Source organism: Uloborus diversus, chromosome 1 (assembly GCF_026930045.1).
Source record: "Uloborus diversus isolate 005 chromosome 1, Udiv.v.3.1, whole genome shotgun sequence".
In the NCBI taxonomy this organism is placed as follows: domain Eukaryota; kingdom Metazoa; phylum Arthropoda; class Arachnida; order Araneae; family Uloboridae; genus Uloborus; species Uloborus diversus.
The window spans coordinates 133,885,757-133,909,567 of record NC_072731.1 but is presented as its reverse complement, the minus strand read 5'-3'; the positions used below and the strand labels follow the sequence as shown (position 1 = coordinate 133,909,567).

The 23,811-nt window shown below is 31.1% G+C and overlaps 1 protein-coding gene across 1 annotated transcript in view; it reads left to right on the top strand.

Moving 5' to 3' along the window:
* LOC129232224 (patronin-like) overlaps positions 1-23,811 on the top strand; it is a 158,596-nt gene that overhangs the window by 95,187 nt on the left and 39,598 nt on the right. Inside the window, exons 3-6 of the mRNA XM_054866442.1 lie at positions 12,571-12,666; positions 14,544-14,759; positions 17,384-17,469; positions 18,919-19,072. Of these exons, the coding sequence (XP_054722417.1) occupies positions 12,571-12,666; positions 14,544-14,759; positions 17,384-17,469; positions 18,919-19,072 (552 nt within the window). The remainder of the gene's footprint in view (positions 1-12,570; positions 12,667-14,543; positions 14,760-17,383; positions 17,470-18,918; positions 19,073-23,811) is intronic.

Below are 23,811 nucleotides of genomic sequence, written 5' to 3'. Positions count from 1 at the left end.
ACAGGAGCGCAGCGAGAATTTCCCTTCTGTTTGCCCCAAATACCGTAGTAACTCTCAATAAGAGACACTAAGGGGACCGGACAATTTGTCCCTTAAATAAAAGTGTCCCTTCTTTGAAGGTGAATGAATTCATGCATGCTGCGTAAACTCAGTATAATTTCATAATAAACGGAAACTTTTTATATTTAAAATTAATAGTTGAAAATGTTCCTAAAGCTTAGAATTTTTCAAACTGAAAAAAAAAAATATATATATATATATATATTAAAATTGTACCAAAAATTTTGTAATATCAATGTTTTGTAGCTGATTTTCATAAATTACAATTTTGAATTAATGTGTTACATAGGTTTGTTTGAAGTCATGTAATTTACAATGCGAAAAACTGTAATCATATATTTCAAGTTTTCTGTACAAAGCTTGTCATGGGCGGCATGTTATCTGTTGGAGTTCAGCCCATTTGAAAAAAATGATGAGAGGAAAAAGCATTCCATTGAACACGATCATTTTTTCTGTTTTTTGCTTTCCACTGCATTTATATTGTAGGACTACTATGTTATCTACACTGCGCAAATAGATTAAGGGATTGTTTTAACCAATTTACGCAAATACTAATACAGAAATGTAATGTCATATAAAACACTAGCTGTGTTGCCCAGTTTTTGCCCAGTCTACCTTGAAAATAAAAATTGGGTCAAGTGACGTATATTCAACAACTAGGCTTAATAAATAAATTAAAAAAAAGCAGCATGCAAAATTTCCCTCCCAAACAAATACGACAGATATTAAAATACTTCTAAGAAATTAAATCGAGAAAGATGGATTTAAAAAGCGTAACTATGGAAACACAAAACAAAATAAGTTTAAGGAATTAAAACGCGAAAGAAAATGGTTAACAATTTGAATGGAAATGAGATTTTTTGAACTTGATTTAAAAAGGCTTGTAACTTTTTTTTCCTTTCGAGATAGAAGCTTAGTTTTTCGACCACAGGTCGAGATAGATCTAGAGTAAAAAATATCGCTTTTTCCAATGGTGTCAAAAAAAAAAAAAAAAAACTGTAGAATAATTTCTTCATTTTTTATTGATAGATTTAATGAAGAAAGTAGTTCCTAAAGTTCAGCTAAGCCTAAAAAAATTCGAACTCTAAAAACGCAAATAACTCCCGCCTTAACTAAGTTAGAGCATTAAAACAAATTCGCAACTCCAATAAACTACAGGGGGCGCGGCAGCCACTGTCTAATGGCGGATGAAAAATATAAAACAAACAAATGCCGTAACTTATAACTTGCTTTGACGCTTAGTGAATGACAGTAATTTTTCATCGTATTTGTGGGAAGCTTTCTTTTCTATTCTTCTGAAATTACATTACATCATAAACTGTCTGAAGCCTGTAATTTACCCGAAGAAAACACGTGGAAAGGAGTGTTTTACCTTTTTCTTTAGTATTATTGATTTCCGCAAGGTAGCGTATTCGAGCTCTGGAGTTGCGAATTGCGTAGATCGCGGAAAATTCTACCCTTTCCAACGATACATAATATTAATATGTGCAAGTTATCCCCCCCCCCCATATTTGGGAATATATGTGAAAATTGGGCCTAAATTGGAATACAAAAAGAACTATTCGAATTTATTTCGAACCTGTCTGCAAACCTTTCCGGTGCTAAAAGAAAGATACGATGGAAATTTCAGCGAAATCGGCTTGGTAGTTCTCAAGTTTGGGCCGTTTACACAAACAGACGCTTTTTGAAGAATAACATAAGTCATGGCAGAAAACAGAAGAAAACTTTGTATGCTTGTTGTTACTTTTCTGCTTGCTTCCCTAGTTGTTTTGAACTTCAAATTTTTTAATTGATTTAAATCATAGGGTAGACCGGGACACGTTTGCGCATGGGGCACGTTTACGCAGTGTCTTTTTTCAAAACGAACTATAACTGGAGACCCAGCAGTCATAACAGATTGATGTTGCTCCCTAGCAAATATTGTCACAAGTTTTTAAGCATCAGTCGGACTTCGGTCTAGCATACAGAAAAAATAATTTGTTTTCTGCCAAGTTGAGGAAGTTTTGTGTTGAACGTTTTGAAGCTTATTGTTAAGAAGGTAAAAATATGTAAAAATTAGCAGAATTTTATCCTTTTTTGAGAATAGTATTTGTATGAACTGAAATGTTATTAAATTTTTTTGCACGTTAAAAATAAATCCAAACTTGGCGACGGGGTACGTTTACGCGTTGACGTCGGATCACCTTTACGCACGTTCTTACTGTATCTTACTTAAACGTACTCCTGAAACTTTTTTCGCTTATCTTATAGCTTACAGTTGTCTTCTCATGCCCCTTCAGCTTTAACTTTATATATACACTATTCAATCTGTAATAAATTTGCTTTATTTTAACAATGATCAGACATTATGTTCAAAACACCAACAGGACCATCAGGTTAGGTGTCAAAATAAATGTTCGTAAACGTGCCCCGTGTCCGGGCAAATTTGTACGCAACCGACCATGGACTCGAAAACAATTTTTTTAACGGTTAAAAACACAAACTGGGCAACAACGAAAGATACCAATTTTGACTCCATTAACTGCTTCATAAAACTGCAATGTCCCTAAAATTTCCTAAGTTAAAACATAAAAATTAGAAAATTCATTGAAATACATCCGCGTAAATGAGCCCTTGTCTACCCTATGCATTTGTATCAAAATTTGTTGTTCAAATCAAGCTATCTTTTAAAATGTAAATTAACTAATAACTGAAATAATTAAACTCCTCCCCTCCCCCCAGAATAAAAAACAAAGAAAATCCCATTTTATAAAAAAAAAGTTTGTCTATTTTTTGAAACGTAAATGCATTTCCATTTTACATAGTAAATTTACGTGCACTAACAATAATTATTAATTTAAACTAAATCATTCTGAGAGAAAAATCAATTTATTGTACTAAATGGCCAACTTGGTTTACGTTTATCTGCAATTTTCCATAAACGGATAATTAATTTCTTTCCTGATTTATGATTTGATAACTGGTAATCATAATCATGGTAACATGTTATGTCCTAAATTGAAGAATCTTGCATTTACCTTATTTACTAACATAAATCCAAGTTGCATAAAATATCATTACAAATTAGGGATGTGTCGTTCATGAATGAACGGATCAAAAAGACCGAATCCTTAAAATGAACAAATCAGTACGATTTCCTAAAAAATGAATTATTTTAAGTGCAACCATCTTAATCATTTTAACAATTAATCTCCCTTAAATTTCCTTTCTATCAATGCAGTATAATATATTCTTTTATAGCCATTTTTGTTTTCTGCTTTATTCATCACTCCTCTTTAATCGTTGCAGTTCATTTGCAAGTTTTCAGTGCCTGCGTTAACACTATTATGTTACAAACAAAATGTTTGAACTGTCCTCTTTCCTTCCACTTCTAATTATTAGAACAATTAAATATATCTTCTCCTCTCCCCCATTTTATTAAAAATTGTCCTCGGATGTTTTCTTGAGGATACTTTGGGAAACCTTTGAAGATTCTTAATATTTTGGTGAGTCCTTAGTTTTATTCAGTTCCGATGATTGAGCTACCGATATATATATGTAATTTGTTATTTTAGATCAAATTTGCATTTATTTTCTGACATCACGAAACTGATTCATTTATTTATTTTCATTAAATGGAATTCATTTATTATTCAAATTTGTACGAAGTACTGGAATTGGAACTTGCGGCTTTTGCAGTGAAAAAACAGATATCTTACTTCTTCCACCGAGAAATATCAACTTACAAAACCAACTATAGTTGCCTTGTACATCTAAACCTAAAGGAAACATTTTTAATTAAACGTTTTTTGGTATATTTGCCAACTTTTAAGTAGTTTTAGGCGCTTTTCCTTAAAAGAATATTTCTGATCCAATGAAACATTTTTAATGTACGTGGTACTCTGACAGAAAGATTACAAGCAACTCTTTGAAGCAAACGCCGTCGTTCAAATGAACGAGTTCGTTTAACGGATCAAAAGAATGAACTATCCTCTTATAAACGAATCATTGAAAAGAACAATATTGCCCACCTCTTTTATTACAAATTGCAATTTGTTCAAGTGCTTTTTTGCTTTCTTCATCTCTTCGGTAACTGATAAATAATTTTATCATTATTAAAATTGAGGAATGAAATTCAAACATTGACAGATATTTTTATTTGTTGTCTTTTAGTGCAAAAGATTTTTAAGCTTTGATTACAATGATTGATTTTAATTAGGTTGTTTTGAGCAATGATTAATATTTCATAAGGTGCTTTAGAAGTTAAAATACTACAAAATTTAATATCAAAAGTGTTTTCCTTTTTTTTAGCTGCGTATTTTATACACAAAATTAAAAGTTTTTTTTTTTTTTTTTTTTTTTGACTTATCTCGGAATTGTCTAGCAAGGTTAGAATCCCCATGAATCCGAAAATCTCCAAAAAGTCCAAAAAACAATTGTGGGTCGCAAAGGAGCTCATTCTTTGTGAATCCGAAAAATTAATAGAAAATGTTAAGTATTATAAATTGATTTTATATATTTATTACTACTTAACATTAAGAGTATTTTTTTCTGCTTAATGTTTCGTATTTAAATGAGTTTGTAATAATTAGGCTTAGGCTAATGTATTGTATCACAAGATATAAGAAAAATTGAAAAGCAGCATCCGAAAAATAATTATTCCGATTCAGTAAAATAGTTCATCTATTTTCCCGTATCTCGGCATAAATTTTCTGGCAGTTAATCGGCTGCAAATTTTTGTGCATGTTCCATTCAATTACGTAAATAATCATGTTAAAATACAATACAACTTTATATTAAAAAAGAAAATTATTAATAATTTTGAAAACAATTCATAATTATTCCCGGTATTTGTTAACTGTCATGTTTCGAAAACATTATAAACAAATAAATTTTTGAACAAATTTTTCAACTAAAACTACGTTTTTCAAACAAAAGATTTTTCCAAAATCGATTAGTGCGGGAGACTTTTAAAAAGCATTGGTGAAGGGAAAGAGGTGGGGGGTAAATCAGGCTGTGACCGATTGATTTACTTAAATGTTTTCATAATTGTATTTTTTTTTTTAAATTTTTTAAATATTCTTCATCAGAAATGAAACCTAATTTAAATTCGTAAAATTGTTTTTTTTTTTTTAAATTATTTTACATGTATTTTTACTGTTTTTAATCTGTATTTTTACGGGGAGGATAAAGTGATAATTTTTGCTTTATAAATATTTTGTGTAATACGTTTGTTTGTTTACTTATTTGTTTCAACGCTAAGCAATTCCACATCCGCACTTTGAAAACTTTAAACACAATTTAACATAAAATTATATCATTCAAATCCCTCCCCCCCCCCCGCCTCCTCCTCCTCCTCCTGAAAAGCATAAATTACCATGACATGATTGAATGATTATTGATATGAAAGTATGATAATTATGTATTTCATTTTAAAACCTTTTTTGCATTTTTTCAAAAATATCGTATTGAAAAAACCGTTTACTTTTTCACTTTTTACGCCATAGCAAAAAAAAAATTTTTTTTTGACGTGACGTGCAACAAATCAAGCAAGATTTGTCGACTTGTTCATTACTTCATATTTAGCGCATAGACTAAATTTATTTGCATTCTTCTAGAATGCGATTTTTAAAAATTTAATCAAGTCTTTTTATTTAGTATATTGAAAGAAAAAAAATATCAACTCGAAATTATTCTTATTGTCAGTATTGTTTTATGATCCTCGATATTTGCTTAAAATTTTATTGGAGATTCTGTGAAATGTTTTCGTATTTTATATTTTAATAGTCCTCGTGCTTTACAAGAGAATCAAATTCAAAATAATTTTATGTATTAACTTTATCTATTTCAAATTAAGAAGTATTAAAGAACTTCACAACCTGTCGTCTACAGCTCGTAAATCCCCAGCCGTCACTGTCGTGTGGTAATTCTTTCGGGATCACTATCCAAGTTAGCTTTCCATACAGTTTTACAGTTCTGCTATTAGATGAGTGATCTTGTAATTAATATTCAGCCCTTTGAAAAGCAACTATGAACTTGTCACTTGATTTCCAACACTTTTTTTTAATACAAAGTTTATATTTGTTTTGTCCAGATTTAAAAAAATAAAAAAAAGGAATTTTTTTGAAGTAATATAATAATTAATGAAAAGACTCAAATTCACCACGCTGAATATGAATTCATTTACCTGATTTTACTCACCCAAAATTTGTACAAAAAAAAAAAAAAATTAAACGATTTTTCCTGGAATTAAAAAAAGAAATTGCTTCATCGGAACCGAACATTTGATCACATTGAACGGAGTTCTAGTTCACATTATTTAAAATTTAGATATGAATTTCGCGTTTGTAAACCGCTTTAAAATTCATCGTGCTCTGAAGAAGATACCGACTGCCTTGTGCATGATTGCCGGTTTAAACATTCTTCTTCAACGCAGTAACTAGAACAGGAATTTTGATTTGATAAGTTTAGGAGGGAGTTTCCTGCGGCACGTTCTTATTTCTTTCCTCTTTTGAATGGGACATTGAACTTGGCCTTTAGCTGTAAACACTCGCCGCGTTCGAAAATCATTGTATATTTTAGGGCTCGTAATTGCCTTATTAGGTGAGGAAGAATACGGATTGTTAAACAGTTCCTTTCTATATGAACACCTTTTCTAATACTCGATTGTCACTAGCTAATGACGTCCACAGTGTTCAGGGACTTAAAATTCTTATTTGCTGTTCAGTGGATGTCAAATTGCTTTTCAAAATCTCTTGCTGAATAAGTAGCAAGGTTTCTCTGGCAACTAAATCTTATGTAAACTATTTCATTGGCTTAGTAGTTTTATGACAAAAGATGGCGTGCCCTCCGTTAAGCACTTCACTGCTTGATTTTTAAATTAATTTTTGAATACTTAATTGTTGTTTCTGCAGATGATTATGTATCGTTCATCTATTCCTATAAAATCTAGACATTGTGTTCGAGATATTTTTATGTGCAGCCAGGCGTCAATAGTTAAAATCATTTGGTGGTTTTAATCATCAGTGATTTTAATCATGATTTAAAACAATGATTTTTTTAAACACTTTTTTTATTTAACTCATGTTTTAACTTAAACATTAAAAATCCTCTTGAAAAATACAAATTTATTTCAATAGTTCTCTTCTCTTCAATAGTTATTCTCAGTCAGTGCAACCTTTTTTTCTTTATTTTTAAATTTCATTCCTTAGATTTATCCTCACTTTCCCACATCTGCTGGCGTTATGAGAATGTTTTTGGTCTTTGGTTTCATTCTCAGCAAATAGGAAAAATTAATTAGGGGTGGAAATCGCTGCCAAATTAGCATCAAATAAACAACATTGATATTGTTTGCGATTTGCGGGGGTTTTTTTTTTTTTTTTTTGCAAAGTTTTTTTTTTTTTTTTTCCGAAATTCTGTTTTAAAATTTGTGTAGTAAATCAATAAATGTTTTCTAATCCTTCTATGCTACAGAAGCTATCCACAAGTGTAAAATGCTGAAGAAAGTTATTCGTATGGCAATTAAAAACGAAGAAAATTAATTATATTTATTTTAAAAAATAATTAATTACTGAAGTTCCAAAATATATAGTTTTAAAACTACAATGATTTATGAATTTATTTATTTGATTAATTTATTTTTGAGCAATCAATATTACTCTTCGTTCTTATATTGCTGTAGCTTGTTCGCAGATTTATTCGTTTTGTGTTTGCTCGATAGAGAGTCACGTGAAAGAAATAAACATGAATAAGCAAACTTACGTTCGTGTGCTATTTCCTCGAAAACGGCGGAAAGTTACGAGTGTCAAGTCTGGTATAAAAATTTTTGTACAAATTTGCAAAATGACACAGGCTTGACATAACTAGAAAATGAAAAGATTAGTGGGCGGATGAATGAATCAGCGGAAGGTATCTTTCTTTCGCACGCATTTAGACCTAGATGGAATGCTTCAGAGGATTTATTCTTATTATGTGATGTTATTTCTTTATTTATTTTTGTAGTATTTACTATTACTATTCTTATGAAGAGCAAATCTAATGAAAGGAGGAAAAAGCAAAACTGTGTATTTAGCACGATCGATAATGTTTTCGACATTTTTTTTTTTTTAATTTTCTTTTCTTTTATGAGAGAGTATAGACGATCATCAGTTACGATTAAGGTGACCCTGAGCACTTACTGATCACTACATTTCTAGGGTAGACAATGACAACTTAATTTCTATAAAAGAAAAAAATATAAATAAATAATAAAGTATGAAATATCGCCATTAATCCTAGAACACTTTAGTATGAATACACTTACTCAATTGTAATGTACTGTTTTGTTTATAAAATGTTAAACATTTTTTAAACGGCTTACTAAACTGGTTATCTCAAAGATGTGTTTCTAAATATGCATATATTTACAAAGTTCCTTATAAGTCTCTTAAAATTCGATGATTGGTGTTGCAATTTTTAGTTTATCTTTTTAAAAAATGTTAGCTTTTGATTAGTGTTTCCACTTCTGGTCAAGCTATTAGAAGGAGTTAGTGGTGCGGAATATCAAAAGCTGCCAATATCGATGAGACAATTACTAATCAATGGAGTAATTGCTGATCATGTTCGGGTAAAAACTGGCTGCCCGAAGGAAATAAAGGGTAGTTGTGAGGGGAAATTATTCTAAATGGAGTGAGGTTTTAAGCGGGGTTCCTCAAGGATCAGTGTTTGGGCCTGTTTTGTTCATTGTTTTTATGAACGATATTCATAAAAATATTTCTGGGAACATGAATTGTTTTGCTGATGATGCCAAAGTTATGGGGATGGTAGAAAATGAAGAACAAGCAAATCAGCTGCAAAAGGATCTAGATCATATTACAGAGTGGGCTGATAAATGGGGTATGGCTGTTAATGTTGGAAATGTCAAGTGCTACATTTAAGGCATGGAAATAAGTGTTCAAGTTATTATTTGCAAGGTTCAGTCATTAGTCAGGCAGAAAAAGTTACTGATCTGGGCGTCTTAATAAGTCAGGATTTTAAGTTCAGTCAACAGTGCAGCATAGCTAGTAACAAAGCCAATAAGATGCTTGGGTTTATCAATAGATCTATTTCAAAAAAATCTAAAGAAGTTCTTCTGCCTTTATATAGAAGTTTAGTAAGACCTCATTTGGAGTATGCTGTGCAGTTTTGGTCTCCTTACCTTAAGAAGGATATTAATGTATTGGAAAGGATTCAAAGGCGGGCTACACGGCTAATAAACGGACTTTCTCATTTAGGCTACGATTCCAGGCTTAGAATGCTAAAAATGTAGTCTTGAGTAAAGAAGAGATCGAGGGGACATGATTCAGTTGTTTAAATTTATTTAAATGAAAGATGTTACGAGGCTAAAGTTTAGCACTGAAAACAGGACAAAGGGTCATTGTTTTAAGCTATTTAAATCTCAGGCTAACATGGATATTAGGAAAAATTATTGTTTTAGCAGGGTAGTGGAACCTTGGAACAGCTTACCGGAAGAGGTGGTAATGAACAAGGAAGCAGATAGTTTTAATTAGAGACGTACCGAGTACTCGGTAACTACTCGGTACTCGGCCTACTCGGCCAATTTGCCGAGTACTCGGTACTCGGCCAAATTCTGATCAGATACTCGGCCAATACCGAGTAGTTGCAAAAAATTGAGTATTGTCCAAGACAGATACTAAAATTTATAAAAAAAGAGCAAGCATTATATTCTGCAATCATTTACAATTAAAATTTATAAGTCAAATTTAAATTTTGAGAATAATGAAGTTTGTAATGCTTCAATGGAATAAATCTTTATTTTAATGTCCCCAAAGTTAATAAAACTTATTTATTAAAAATTATGCAAAAAATGTAAGTATAGAAAATATGGAATTTTTATATTAAAAATGGATTTTTGCTACAAACAAATTAGTTATAAAAAAAGTAAAAATACCTTTGCTTAAAAAATAAAACAACCTTAAAAGTACAGTGCAGGAACTCTGCAGACACGTGTTTTGGCATTACAAGGAATTCCTTTTTCAATGCACAAAATGGGGGCTCGTAGATTTAAAGGAATCCGACAAAAGTCGTATTTTTTTGTTGAATGTCTTTACATTCTTTAGCTCACATGTTATGCACTGAAAAAGGCGTTCCTTGTAACGGGGGGGGGGGGGGGGGAGGCAGAAACACGTGTCTGGAGTGTTCCTGCACATTTGTTTTATCTGCTTTTAAAAATTATTTATGTTTGGCAGATTAGAACTATAATTGATTGGTATACAGTGAAACCCCTCCTAGCGGACACCCCTCTTATGCGGACAATTTTTAATTCCCCAGTTCCAATGCAAATAACATTATTAAACCCCTGTCGTGCGGACACCTCTATATTGCAGAAAAAAATTTTGTCCTGTTAGTGTCCGCATTAGAGGGATTTTACTGTAATTTGTTTTAATTCCAACTTGATTAATCATACCTTTTATTTATTTATTTTTAATTTAAAAAATTATTTTTTTGTAAAATTTTTGACACAAACAAAATTGTATATATATAATGCGTAATTAAATTTCAGCAGGAATTTAGTTTTAAAAATTATTATATGGACAAGGAGGTTTATACTACTATTCCAATAGGTTCAAAATTCATCACATGTGTGTCGGTGGTTCTTCTTAAAACATAATCTTGGTAACTCGGCCGAGTAGTGAAAGGCCGAGTACTCGGTAACTCGGTACTCGGCCGAGTAATAAAAGGCCGAGTACTCGGTACTCGGCTACTCGGCCAAAGTGCTACTCGGTACGTCTTTAGTTTTAATAGGACCATTGATCTTCATTGGGGATTGTAAATTGACTAGGACCAGCCTAGCTGGGCCCAGAGTCTGTTGCTGGTTGTCACTTTTGTATTTGTATATCTTGTTGTAAATATGATCGAGAAAAGATTAAAGAATATGCAGCATGTCCCTGTTTAACCTACAAGGCACACAGTTAGTGTGTATTTCCTAAGTTCTGCAGCCGTTAGTCCTAGACCTAGATGTAGACTTTCGGTTGCAAAATCCACCTTACACTTGCATAACAACTTTTGAGGGGAAATATAGCGACTAACAAGGGTTTTAAAAATATTAATTGTGTGTTTTTGCGTGTCATAGCATAGCATTTGCTTTTATTTTTCAATTGCGATAAAAAATATAAATATTTTGTTTCTTTACTTAGACATACTGTCATTCTTCTGAATGGGCGATTAGTCCCAATTTCATCTTTGGCTCGGTTTAAGTTTTTGTCTTTTTCGATTTGGAAAAAAAAATTTAAAAAAAATGAAAAAATCAGATATTTTTGATTTAATTCGGATTTTTTAAATCAGATTTTTTGGAAGTTTTTTTAAAATCCTTAAAGATTTGTAAATATTAATTATTTAACATTTATAAACATAATATGTTTCATGCAATAGATGAAAGGGCAACTTTTTAGCTATTTTCATTTCATGACAGTGCTATTTTTTAATAATTGGTATAAGTAGACCAATTTTAATACAAATTAAATTTGACGTTTACCTCACCCCCCTCAGGTACAGCCACCAATCCTTCAACTATAATTCTAAGAAACAGTGGTACCACTTTTTCCTAGATTTATAATTTTCATAATTTTTAGAAGAAAAATTCTTAAAATTTGGCAGTTTTCTATGTTTTTCACTTAGAGTCAACAAAAATAAAGCAATTGGAACTAATGAATCTATTCAGCTTATTCTTTAAATTGGCATAAGTCCTCTAAATGTTCAATAATTTTTTAAGATTTATAAATATGTTAAAATGGATGTGAATATGTTTTATGCTTTGCATAAGGTTTCCATCATCGTGTACGTTTTTAGTGTAAAATAATGTGATGAACAGTTACTTTTTTTAACTACATTAGTCATGGTGTATAAGAACAGAAATTTTTTTGTTTTGTTCAGAACTAATTTTAAAGTAAAAAAATTTTGAAAAAAAAAAAGAACCGACTTCAAGAAAAAAAAAAAAGAAAAAAAAAAAAAAGAACCGACTCAAGGTATTTTGTTTCAAGAAGCAATGCCTGTATATATGTCTAAATACATTAATTTTTCCAAGTTATGGTTTGGGCAATTGAACTTTCCTGCCCCTCCCCCCTTTCCTAAATGATGTGCCTATACGAAGGGCCAGGATTATAAGAAGCTCAAAATTTGGTAGTGGCTAATCTAAAGGAAGAAATATAGCTTCTGCAACTGCATCATTATAAATGTTTAAGACAGTTACCTGGGAAAGATGTAAACTATGTATGTTGTAATTTTTTCAAGAATGTAGTGCAGCTTCAGCTAGGAGGTGATACGCTTTGTAAGTGAGACTACTTGAAGTAGCTGAGGTCTGTTCTTAATGAACCATATCTAAATTTGTATTGATATGAAAGTTAACTACTGTAGTTGACTTAAATGTTTTCCATATAAATTACTTCTTTAATGTATTTTTCTTTTTTGAAAAAGATGCATTTGAAACAAAAGAAAAATAATTTTCATTGAATTAATTTTAATTTCTGTTATTTGTAATCAGTTTTCTTTTTGCAGGCTAAGCAGAGAGCTTCTGTTTTGTGGCTGCTTTCTAAAGCTTATATGCCTAAAATCCCACCAGAGCTTTATGAACCATGTTACAGAGATCACGAAGTAAGCTCAAAATGATTGTTTTGAAATATTTAATGAAGTTCGGAAGATTGAGAATGTTGACAATTAATGAAATAAAAGCACATTAAGTACAAATTACTATTTAATTTTTAACCCTTTTGGGGGTAAACCTTAGTATTCTCAGGTTATTCTATCAAGTTGAACATTGCGTGAGTGTAATCTTTCCAATAAGAAGGCTAGATAATTTTTTTTACACTAGATTCCCATTTCTGATTTCAGATGCCTAAACTCAGGGTACACCATGGGATTATGACTAAAATTTCTCAGGTTCCATTAGTCACATTCTTAAAAATAAATAGTATGAACAGGAGATTCTCCTGCTTGCAAAAAAATCACCAAAGCTTATGTGTAACATCGTTTGTGCAGTGATGCTAATAAATGTGTTTAATTTATGCAGCCAAATTTATTTAATTTTGTTGATGAGGTAAAAGCATCGAGCAATCGGTAAAAATTTTGATGAACTAGTGGAAAAAAAGCAAGTTCTATATGCAACTGAAAGCACATTGAACTTGCCTGAATAATTTATACATTTTTTAAAAGTGTTTATACTTACCTTTCAAGCGACACTACTTTTGCCATGGCAATTAAAAAGTGCAAGCTATTTTTGGACCCCAAAAATGCTAAAAAAACATCAAAGATACCACTTTTGTGGCTTTCGTTGACCTTGGAGCAACTAGTTACCACAAATTTATCATTTATTATATAAAATTACACCCTTCTATGTTTCAAACATGAAAAAATTTGGATATAAACAGTTTGTGGAAGAGTTGTAGTTGTAGCTCTTAGCAATTTCCATGTCGAAAAAATCCGCTTGATTTTTGATACTGCACATAAACCTTTAGGCGTCCATAAAAACTGAACAACTCAACTTAAGAGTAAAAAATTCTGAATTTGGTCTTTTAATAAAATGAGTAACAGAGTTTTATGAGCCAGTTGATATTTACAAGGTAGTGGTGAAAGGTTATGAACAGCCACCACGAGGTCTGCCGGTGTTTCATTTTCATTTGAATTTAATAAGGTTTAAGATCTAAAAATAAAGAACTTTTGCACATTTGAAAAGAAAAGGGGAAATCTGTCCATTACTCATCCTTTCCTCATCCTATCTGTTACTGTCGATCATCAGAATTATCGGTGTCTTGTTACTGGGGTCCAACCTTTTTTCTTAGTTGAGCAAATAAAAATACAATGAACTAATCCAGAGGATCCAGAAGCAGCCAAACCTTGGATGAGATGTAGTTGCATGAGAGAAAAATAGTTTTAAAAGTCTAAATACATCAAAAGGCTTAGAAAATTGAGTTAACCTGAGAGCGATGTCTTAAACATGTCTGTTACTGGTGCCGTTATCTGATATTTCAGATATTTTTTTTTCCAAAAACAAAATGTTGAAGTATTCCTTTTTTCAAAGAAGTTCCATGTTGTTTTTTCTTCAGCTTCAACTTGCATCAACCCTTCATCAATTTGATGTCGGTACGGTTTAGCTTTTCCCCAATTGTCCTAAAATCTGTGCGTCCATCTTTTGTTATCTCACATTCAGAACATAGTTTTAAAGATAGAAAAAGCCGACTAATTAAACTAACTAGTTTTTGTTTTTATTTAAAAAAAAAAACAGGTATAAATTAGCATTTTGTCGAGTGCATCAAAAATGATTATCGCTATAGGCAGGTTGAAAATACCTTGAATGAATAAGAATTTTGCTGAAATCAAAGAAAATATTATTTTAGACTGGTTAATTGTAGTACACAGTATTGTTAAACACAGATTTTATTGTATATTGTCAGCTGCTGGTCATTCTGCTCCCATAGTGTGTAATACTTGTATGACAATTATTCGATTGTTTTTTTTTTTTTTTTTCACCATAGGGAAATGATCGCCTTAAACCACAGATAGTCCATGCTTTGGCCAATGCTGAACTGTACTGTTTAGCATTGGCCAACATCTATGCTGATCCTAACTACCACAATCTTAACCATCATGGAATTATACAAGTACTTACTAGAAAAGGCATTGAGATCAGTGAGCCAATGGATGCAAATCTGACCGAAACTGTTTTAGTACAGACTGCACCCATTAGAATAGTAAGTTGTTGAATCTTATTACTTCATTTTTCATTTCTTTAATTATGTTTAATTGGCACCTTTTATGAATGCAAAGTGTGGCAAAACATCTAAAAAGTTCCAATACTTATTTTAAACAAATGTAGATTATAAAAATGATGAATTAAATTTGTATTGATAAATGTATAATGAAGTTCTTTTCCTTCAAAAAAAGAGAGGAAAAAAAAAGAGTTTATAGACACTTGCTTTACATTTCCTATAGCTTTTCTTTTATTTTTTCTTCCCTAATACAAAGGAGAAAAAAAATCTATAGGCTTGGAGACAGGGTTTATTGATTTAAATCAGCTTAATTTAAATCACGATTTAAATCAAGTGATTTAAAAAAAAAAATCATTGATTTAAATCAATTGATTTGAATTATGTGATTTTTTTAATAAAATCATTAATTAAAATCAGTTGATTCAATTCTTTATAAAGGAATTTTGCATTTTTAGAATGTGTTGCTCTATATTTAATTATACTGCACTACGCAATCTGAACTTCAAGTGGCAAAACTATATAGATCAATCTTTCTGTGTGTGTGTAACAGATTTTTAGACTCATGTAATATTGCTTTTGTGCCAAAATAAGTTCAGAACAAATAAAAATATGCAGTTTTTCTTATACACCATGACTAATGAAGTTAAGAAAAGCAATTATTCAACACACATTATTTTAACATTAAAAACAAACATGATGATAAAAACCTTATCTTTAAGCGAAGCATAAAAAAAAATCACATCTTATGTAAAAATTCTAACATATTTATAAATCTTACTTATTTATTGAACATTTAGAGAACTTATAATGAATGGATCCATTAGTTCAGATTTCTTTCTTTTCTAGGTTTTTTGCCTTCTTCATTCTAATTGAACACTTGAGTCCGCTTTAGAACTTTTGTTGAATCTACACTCAATAAACATGGAATAAACTGCCAAATTTTAAGAAATTTTTCTTCTATAAAGCGTGAAAGTTATAATTCTAGGAAATAGTGGTGCCACTGTTTTCTAGAATCATGGTTAAAAGATTTGTGGTTTTAGCTGGGGTAGGGGGTAAGTGTTAAATGTAATTTGAATCGTGCAGAAAGCTGTTCTACTTATACCAATTATAAAAAATAGCTACTACCATGAAATGAAAATAGCTAAAAAATTGCTTTTTCATCTATTGTGTGAACTATATTATGTTTTTAAATGAAAAAATAATTAATGTCTACAAATTTTTGAAGATTTAAAAAAATCTGATTTAAAATTTTTAAAAATCCAGCTTTTTTTTTTTTTTTTTTTAAACCAAAAAGATCACGAACCCTGCTTGGAAAGAGATGGAGATGTTCTCGGAAATGGAGCGTAGAAACACTTTCTCAATAAACAAGGTGTTCCTTTATTGGTATCTCATCACAGGTTAAAGAAATGATCTCAGAAAAATCTGTGAGAGATTTCTAAGAAAATGATCAATACAGGTTAGATTAGTGGCACTTTTTGAGTCTTGGAGAAGAAAAGTCTGCTGAACAACATTAACTGACCAATTTTGAAATTGTTACAAACTAATGTTGTCCATACTTAAGTCTTATCCTGAGAATGTGAAGTGCCTGCTGTAAGGAGAAGATTAAATGCATAATTTTTAAACCCCATTACTTTGTGTCCTCAAAACTACTCTACACCTTCAGTGGAGATTGATAGACAGGACACACGTCCAGCTCAAAGCCAATTAAGATAATAGGAGGTCCTAGGCCAAACACTTTTTCAGGTCCCCTCTGTAGTCGAACCTTAAAATTTTAGCTATTTGGAGCCTTTAAAAAGTAGAGGCCCTGTACTACAGCCTTGTTTGCCTATTCAGTAATCAGGCACTGATCCAGCTAAGGACCCAGAGCCTATACAGTAAACTCTCGATTATCCGCGGAATAGGTTGGCAAAAGCGCCGTGGATAATAAAAATCGCAGATAAACAGCAAAAAGGCTAAAATGAGGGACTAATAAAGTAAGAAATTCTCTTCCTGAAAAACTTGGCTGAATTGATGCGTAATACTTTCGAAAAACAGTGAAAATATATAGAGTACAGAAAAACTGTTTTGTATTTTTGCACAACAGAACTTAACATTAACAAAGAGCAAGTTTTTGTAAGATGAAGAAGGTGCAATAAATAAATAAATAAATAAGCAAATAAAAATAAACAAAAACAACCGAGTTAAAATTTATAATTTTTCGACAAAAAGAAAAAACAGGCATTTATGTTTGCTTTTTGCTGTGAAAATACATATTCCTAATTGTTAATTGACTCATGAATAATCCGCCCTACGGATAATCCACTCGGATAATCGGGAGTTTACTGTACTAATCACCTCATCTGTGTGGGCCGAACCGTCTTAATATTTTAGAAAAACCACCAATTCATATTTCATAGCAATCATATTAGTTTCGTAAATGTAAAACGAAGATTCAAATAAAATAATAGAATTTTAGCTATGATATTATTATGTGATACTTTTAATGTGCTAAAAAGGTTTTATGTGAGTTTTTTTGAATGAATATATTTTTATTTCTTCTCGGCTATTCTACAAACTTTTATTGGTGTAAAATATTTTTATCTTTTTTTTTTTTTTCAACTTTACAGAACTCTCACATGGCTGTAATTGAAGGTATTATGGCATTATTCATTAAAGAAGTACTCATTCCAGAAAAGGTTGTGGAAGTTGTCAGGTACTTTTATTTCATTATGTTTCCAAAAAGCATTTTTTGAAACTTGAACTAAAATAAATGTTATTTAAGATTTGATAAAAGAAGAGAAACAGAAAACATTAGTGCAAGTTTTTTTATTATTTGAAAAAATTATATTTTTTTAAAAAACATTACTGTATTTAAAAAATTCAAATTTCTTACTAGTCCTCACACATGTAAAACCCAAGTCAATACTTCATGATAATATTCACAACATTGGTGTGAATATTATCATGAAGTACTCGCATGAGGTACTGTCAGCCCCGCTTAACCGGGTAACGAGTAAAAGAATACCCCGCTTATACCTCCTTACCGCCTTACCTCTTTTAACTGAATATTTCTCCATATATGCAATGTTAAAGATCCCCGCTTGACCGAATAATTTCCCCGGATAATTGAACAATATTGATCAGCTTTTGCAAACATTTTACTGAGAAAATTTTTGAATAAATTAGAAATGAATTAAATAAACACTGTTATTGACATTAAAATATAGAGTAAAATTTATCGCTGATAACGGGCGAGAAAAACAACATTCATATTTCAACATTTCACTATTCTACTAAATTTCTTTTGTCTTTGTCATTCCAAAAAAATAATAAAAAATAGCGCACTCGATAATGAAATGAAAAAACACAAAAAGTACACATTTTTCACGATGATAAATTCATGAATATTAAATGACAGATAACTTACTGAATCTTACTCAGTAAGATAACTTACTGAGACGAGGAGGGAAAAATGGAGTCGGAAAAGTGTTCCCAGAAGACCTTGAGCAAACAGTCCCCTACTATGGAATTGTCCAAAAAATAACATACTGAAAAAAGTTACATTTTATAATTTTATAACATACTTGTGATACTATATACTAATTATTTGACTATTTTGTTGTTTATTTAGCTTATTTCAAAAACTTTTGACAATAACATTAAACATTTCCTTTATTTCACTATTGATTTATTATTATTACGTTTTAAGACAAATGTTGCCCATTTAAAAAGGTAAATAAAATCTCCCTGCTTAATCAAATTCCCTGCTTTATTGAATAATATTTCTTGGAACAGGCAATATTCAATTAAGCGGGGCCGACAGTACAGTTGGATCTCTGTTTAACGATGCTCTATTTAAGTACTTTCTCTATTTAAAGACCACTTTTCACAGTCCCGGATGCTCCCCTGTAGTTTTGGAAACATTCTATTTAAGGACGATTTTTTGTGGTCCCTTGAAATTCGTTAAATAGAGAGCCAACTGTATTTTGTCAAAGCTTTCAATAAAAATCAAAAAATCCCACAATATGCACTAGTAGTAATTTATTTATTTATTTAAATTGTTTTAGCTCCTGGTGAATGAAATAATTACTTAAGTAACTTTCATGTGTCATGCGTCCCTTTTGCAACTTGTTCAACCTAATTTTCCATTTCTCTATCGTAGTCGGTTCTCTGTGGTAAATGATGAGAGTGAACTTCCTTATGATAGTGAAGAAGCTGCTCTGCTTTGGATCAACAAATCTTGTATAAAAATGAGGCATACAATTGAAGAGGATCTTGGTTCTAGCCATAGTCCTATTAGTCCAGACTCTAGTCAAGTAAGTAAAGTGCATTTCTTGAGTAATTATAATTTAGTTATGATTTTACATCACATTTAAGCCAATAATTGTCACATTAATAGTAAGCATTTATTGTTTATTAATGTCCCCCCCCCCCCATAATTTTTTTTTTACACTGAGAGCACTTCCTAAGTCCCCCCCCCCCCAAGACTTAGTGAGTGAAGAATCAAGAATTTATAGTGAATCTTTCTGTGTTTGTGTGTCTTTCCAGAGCAAAATGAAAATCTGTTAGAGAGTTAATTCTGGTTTCTGTATTCTGAATTAGTTATAAAATTCATTCTCAGCCAAAAAAAATTACAGTGCACATAAAGGTATACGACAACACAATAGTAAAGGGGATATCACACGAGAGAAATTACGGGACATCGTAACCGCAATAGGAACCGTCAACTCTATCTGGAACTGGTTTTTTGGACGGGAAGTTGCCTACAGGGTTACTGCCGGTTGCGCGGGCGGTTGCTTGATTTGTTCACAATGGTGGCTATCATTTTTTAGCTTACATCCATGTGCTTGCGCTTGTTCATCGCTTTTCGTCAATTCTGCATTTGGTTATCACGCTGCGTCGCGTTAATTCGACACTTATGGATGAAATTAGTAATCAAATACTTAATGCAGCTCTTGCAGCTTTAATTGTATGTGGATTTGTGAAAAGATGGCAAAAAAAAAAGGGAAATGATCAAGGCAATGATTTTAGAGCTACAGCATCAATTACTATTTCATGCAGTCACCAAAGCTCCTCCTGTTGAATTCATATTTGAGTTTTAACATTAATTTGTAGAACTTATGGAGAAAATTTCAGAAAAACAGAAAACTTTTATTACTATTAATTGAATGTTTGATTTAAAGTGATACTCTTGTTACATTTAAAGAAGACATACAGAATATATGACTTCTCTAGGCTTATTTTTTCCCATAACTACTAAATTAAATCTTAATTTTAGATAGGAATTATTAGTCTCTTATTGACAGGTAAGAAGAAATTTTAATTCTAACAAATTATACCTAAATTCATAGCTAAAAACAAACATGAAAAAAAAAAAAAAAGCCAGCAAACTCTGATCAATAGGCCTTTCATAATTATTTTTTTAAACTTCGAGTTCATAAATATATTGGAGATGTGCTAACACTTTAACTTACACAAATATAACGTCACTAGATACATATTGTGCACAGGAAAATCTGTGGCCGAGTTTATTAAAATAGTTCCTGACATTTAAAAATAAAGTGACGCTTTAAAAAAATGTAATGAAACGATGATACGCATTTATACAAGCTATACAAGCATTTATAATACAAATAAGCTTAATACTGAGCAAATTAACACTGCATTGAATATTAGTACGTCTCAATCAATATTTCAAATGTTAATAAAAATAACTTTATCATTTAATAATGCCAAACATAATTTTTGCCATCTCAACAAAATATTACAATGTGCGTATCATTTTTAAAAAATTCTTTGTATTATCATATTCTTTGATTTTCAGAGGGATTATTTTTTTTTGACTGGAATAGAGTACATGTGTTACTACACAGTCAAAATATTACTAAATAAGTGGAGCTAAAAATAGAGTAAATATTTCACCATTTCACTTTGCCTCACATTCTCCTACATTTTAAGTATTTTCAAATGGTACATACTGTATGTACCCATCAGTTTGAATTAAAAAAGAAAAGTACAGCTTCAATGCTATGATTTTTAAAAAGGAATTTTCACGTAACTTTTTCAAGGAAAAAATTTACTGTAATTGTTCAAGTATCAGAATGGGGTGGTTTCCTCCAGTCAAAAGTAGTACTTTTATCACTGAAATTGTTAGAATAAGCAAAAAAAAATAATAATAATAATAATAACTCGGACCCAAAAATACTTTCATTTTCCCATCCGTTATTTTTTAATTAATTTTTTTTAAATGTCCGATTTTTCAAACAAGGCGTGGTCTTGATGACGTCACAAATACACGTGAGTAAAGATGCGAATTAAATATTTTGCTCTGTGAATGTCAACACGAAGGGCATTTCATCATTCGTGACGTCACACGACAGAAATGTAAACAATGAAAGCACCACGATTTAAGTAATTTTTTTAAAATATTAAACAAAAACAAATTATTTAAAAAATGGTCAGATCCTATGTTTTTAAACATGCTCTTTCAGAAAAAAATACGTTTAAAATTTTGGAAACGACCCCATTGTAACATTTGTGCAAAACAATTTTCAAAAACCTAATGAAACGAAAAACCCCCCACCAATATAAATTAAGAAATGCATAAAATTCGCACTGATGTTAACTAACATATAAGTAGCAATTTAAATTCAAAATCAGATGCAAAACCAAAGATTAAATGTCACTCATCCGTTTTTTAAAGTGTAACTGAAAATTTTTGAAACATAAAATAAATAGAACAATAAAAAGGAATCCCCACATTTCTGTCGCCACGATTGCAAATGTATTTTACAGTGACACTGCCTGACGTCACGAAATCCCAGCGCCCTGATTGGTTCCTTTGTAACTTGCCCAGAATTAAAGGCAATTTTTTCTAGCGGAGGAAAAAGTTTGCCCCTATACGAGCAACTGCGTATTTCCATAGCACACGAGAATTTTGGAGCAATCGTTTGTGGAAGTGAGTAGAAAAACCAGTTCCGGATAGCGTTACGGTTGCTTTTGCGGTTGCGATGTCCTGTAATTTCTCTCGTGTGATATCCCCTTAAGACCCATTTCAAAATATGTTGTACTCAGGGTTTAAGCTGGGTTCAAAAGTTCTTTTGCATAAAGCTAAACTTGGGGGGGGGGAGGTTTGGCAAAATACTGAAATGTTATACATCCTCATATCTTTCTCAATGCCTTAGTGCGTTTCATCTCCAGTTGAAAAAAAAAATCAAATTTTATCTATGACATCTTAAAAAAAAAAAATAAGTACAGCAGCTTTTTTTTTTAAATGTAAAATAAAAAATCCTGGATTATGCTTACCATTAAGAAAACACGTCTTTGGTTTTTGGAGCGTTGCAGTTACCTCCTCCTAGTAATGCAATTACTGGGTGGGACATAATGCTAGGTAAGACTCAGTATTGTTGAACTTAATAGCAATTTAAACATCTTGCTAAGATTTAAAAAGATTGAGTTGACTATCGCCATGCTTGCTTCTTTTCTTAAATCATACATTGTATACTTTTAAAAAATTAATTTACTTTTTATTTGAGCAAAAAAGCAAAAATGTTTTGTTTTATTATCGAGTTAGTGTTTTTGTATTTTGCGAAAAATGTGACCGTAGCGGAAATCTTGGAAATTGTCTGAAACAGGTCTTCTCAATCGCTGGTAAGAGCACTAATTGATGGAAAACATTGAGTTATTCTCAACAAAAATCCATTTATATGCAATTCACGCTACCATTCAGCTTAACATTTTAATCGAGGTTGGAACTCCCACCTTGGATTTTTCTTTAGTGTGAGCCATGCTGAATTCCAGATATTTAACCTTCTGTTACAATCTTAAAAACAAGAACCAGAGAAAATTACTCATCTTCCAAGTAACTTGTTTTCAAAACATACTCTTCATATGGTTTAATCGTACACAATCGAACCTCCATACATCAAACTTCCATATATCAAAATTTTCTATAAATCGAAATCCCAGCAAACTTCCATAACATAGAAAAATTGTTTCTATATATCGAAAAAATCTCTGTATATCAAACTTTTTTTTTTTGAGACAGTCGTAGATTTTTTTTTCCACTTTAGACTGTTTGTCTCATTAAAAGTGAAGGTTAGGGGAGAAAATTATGTTCACTAAAAGTTACTACGAAACTCATAAGGAATCTTGAGTTGAGGGGTGTGTAGATAGGTTGTTGTTCCATTCTAAAGTTCTTAAATTCGCTCAAGTTTATTCAAAATCTTAGTTGTAACCAGTAATACAATAAAATCTGTTTCAAATTATCCCTTTTGTCTGTTGATTATCATTCCTAGTCTTTTTAGCTTCAGTTAAAAACATTCAAATGAAGTAGATTGATTTTTTACTTTTCTCTTGATTACCACCATCAAAATGGAAATCCCCTAATGTTGCGGATGAAGTTGAATTGCCCAAGAATAGTGATGTGGATCGGGTAAATACCCAGCGGGTAGGTAAATATTTTTTGGGTATTTACCCAAGACCTGGATAAATACCCAAAAACTGGGTATTTTACAAAAAAAAAAAAAAATGCAAAAAGTGAATGGGAATTTTTTTTTTTAATCTAAATAAAATAATTGGTAAAACTGATACATACATATGTATTAACAGTTTGTAGTATTTTTCATTAAAAGACTTCATGAAATTATGATAGAAACATATTGTGTGAACCAAAGTATCGTTCTTTTCAATGTCATAATTGGAGAAGTATAAACAATTCAATGATGAACTTCAGGATTTCAAAATCACAATCTAGGTTAGTCATCTCCGAAATGGGGGGGGGGGGGGAAGGAAGCATGAGGGATGTTTGGAAGAATAAACTGAGAAGTTATTAAGACTATGATGTTATTTATTTTATTGCTGTTTAAGTGATAACTTGACAAATATAGAAACAGTTTTCACATTAATAAGCAAAAAAAAAAAAAAAAAAATCAAACATTGTTTTCTGTTGCCTTGCTTATTTGCACTTGCTCCCAAGTACTTCATGATTCAAACTATTTTTAATGTACGGAATTAGTTATGTAGGGTGGGAAGGTAAATAATTTTTTGGGTATTT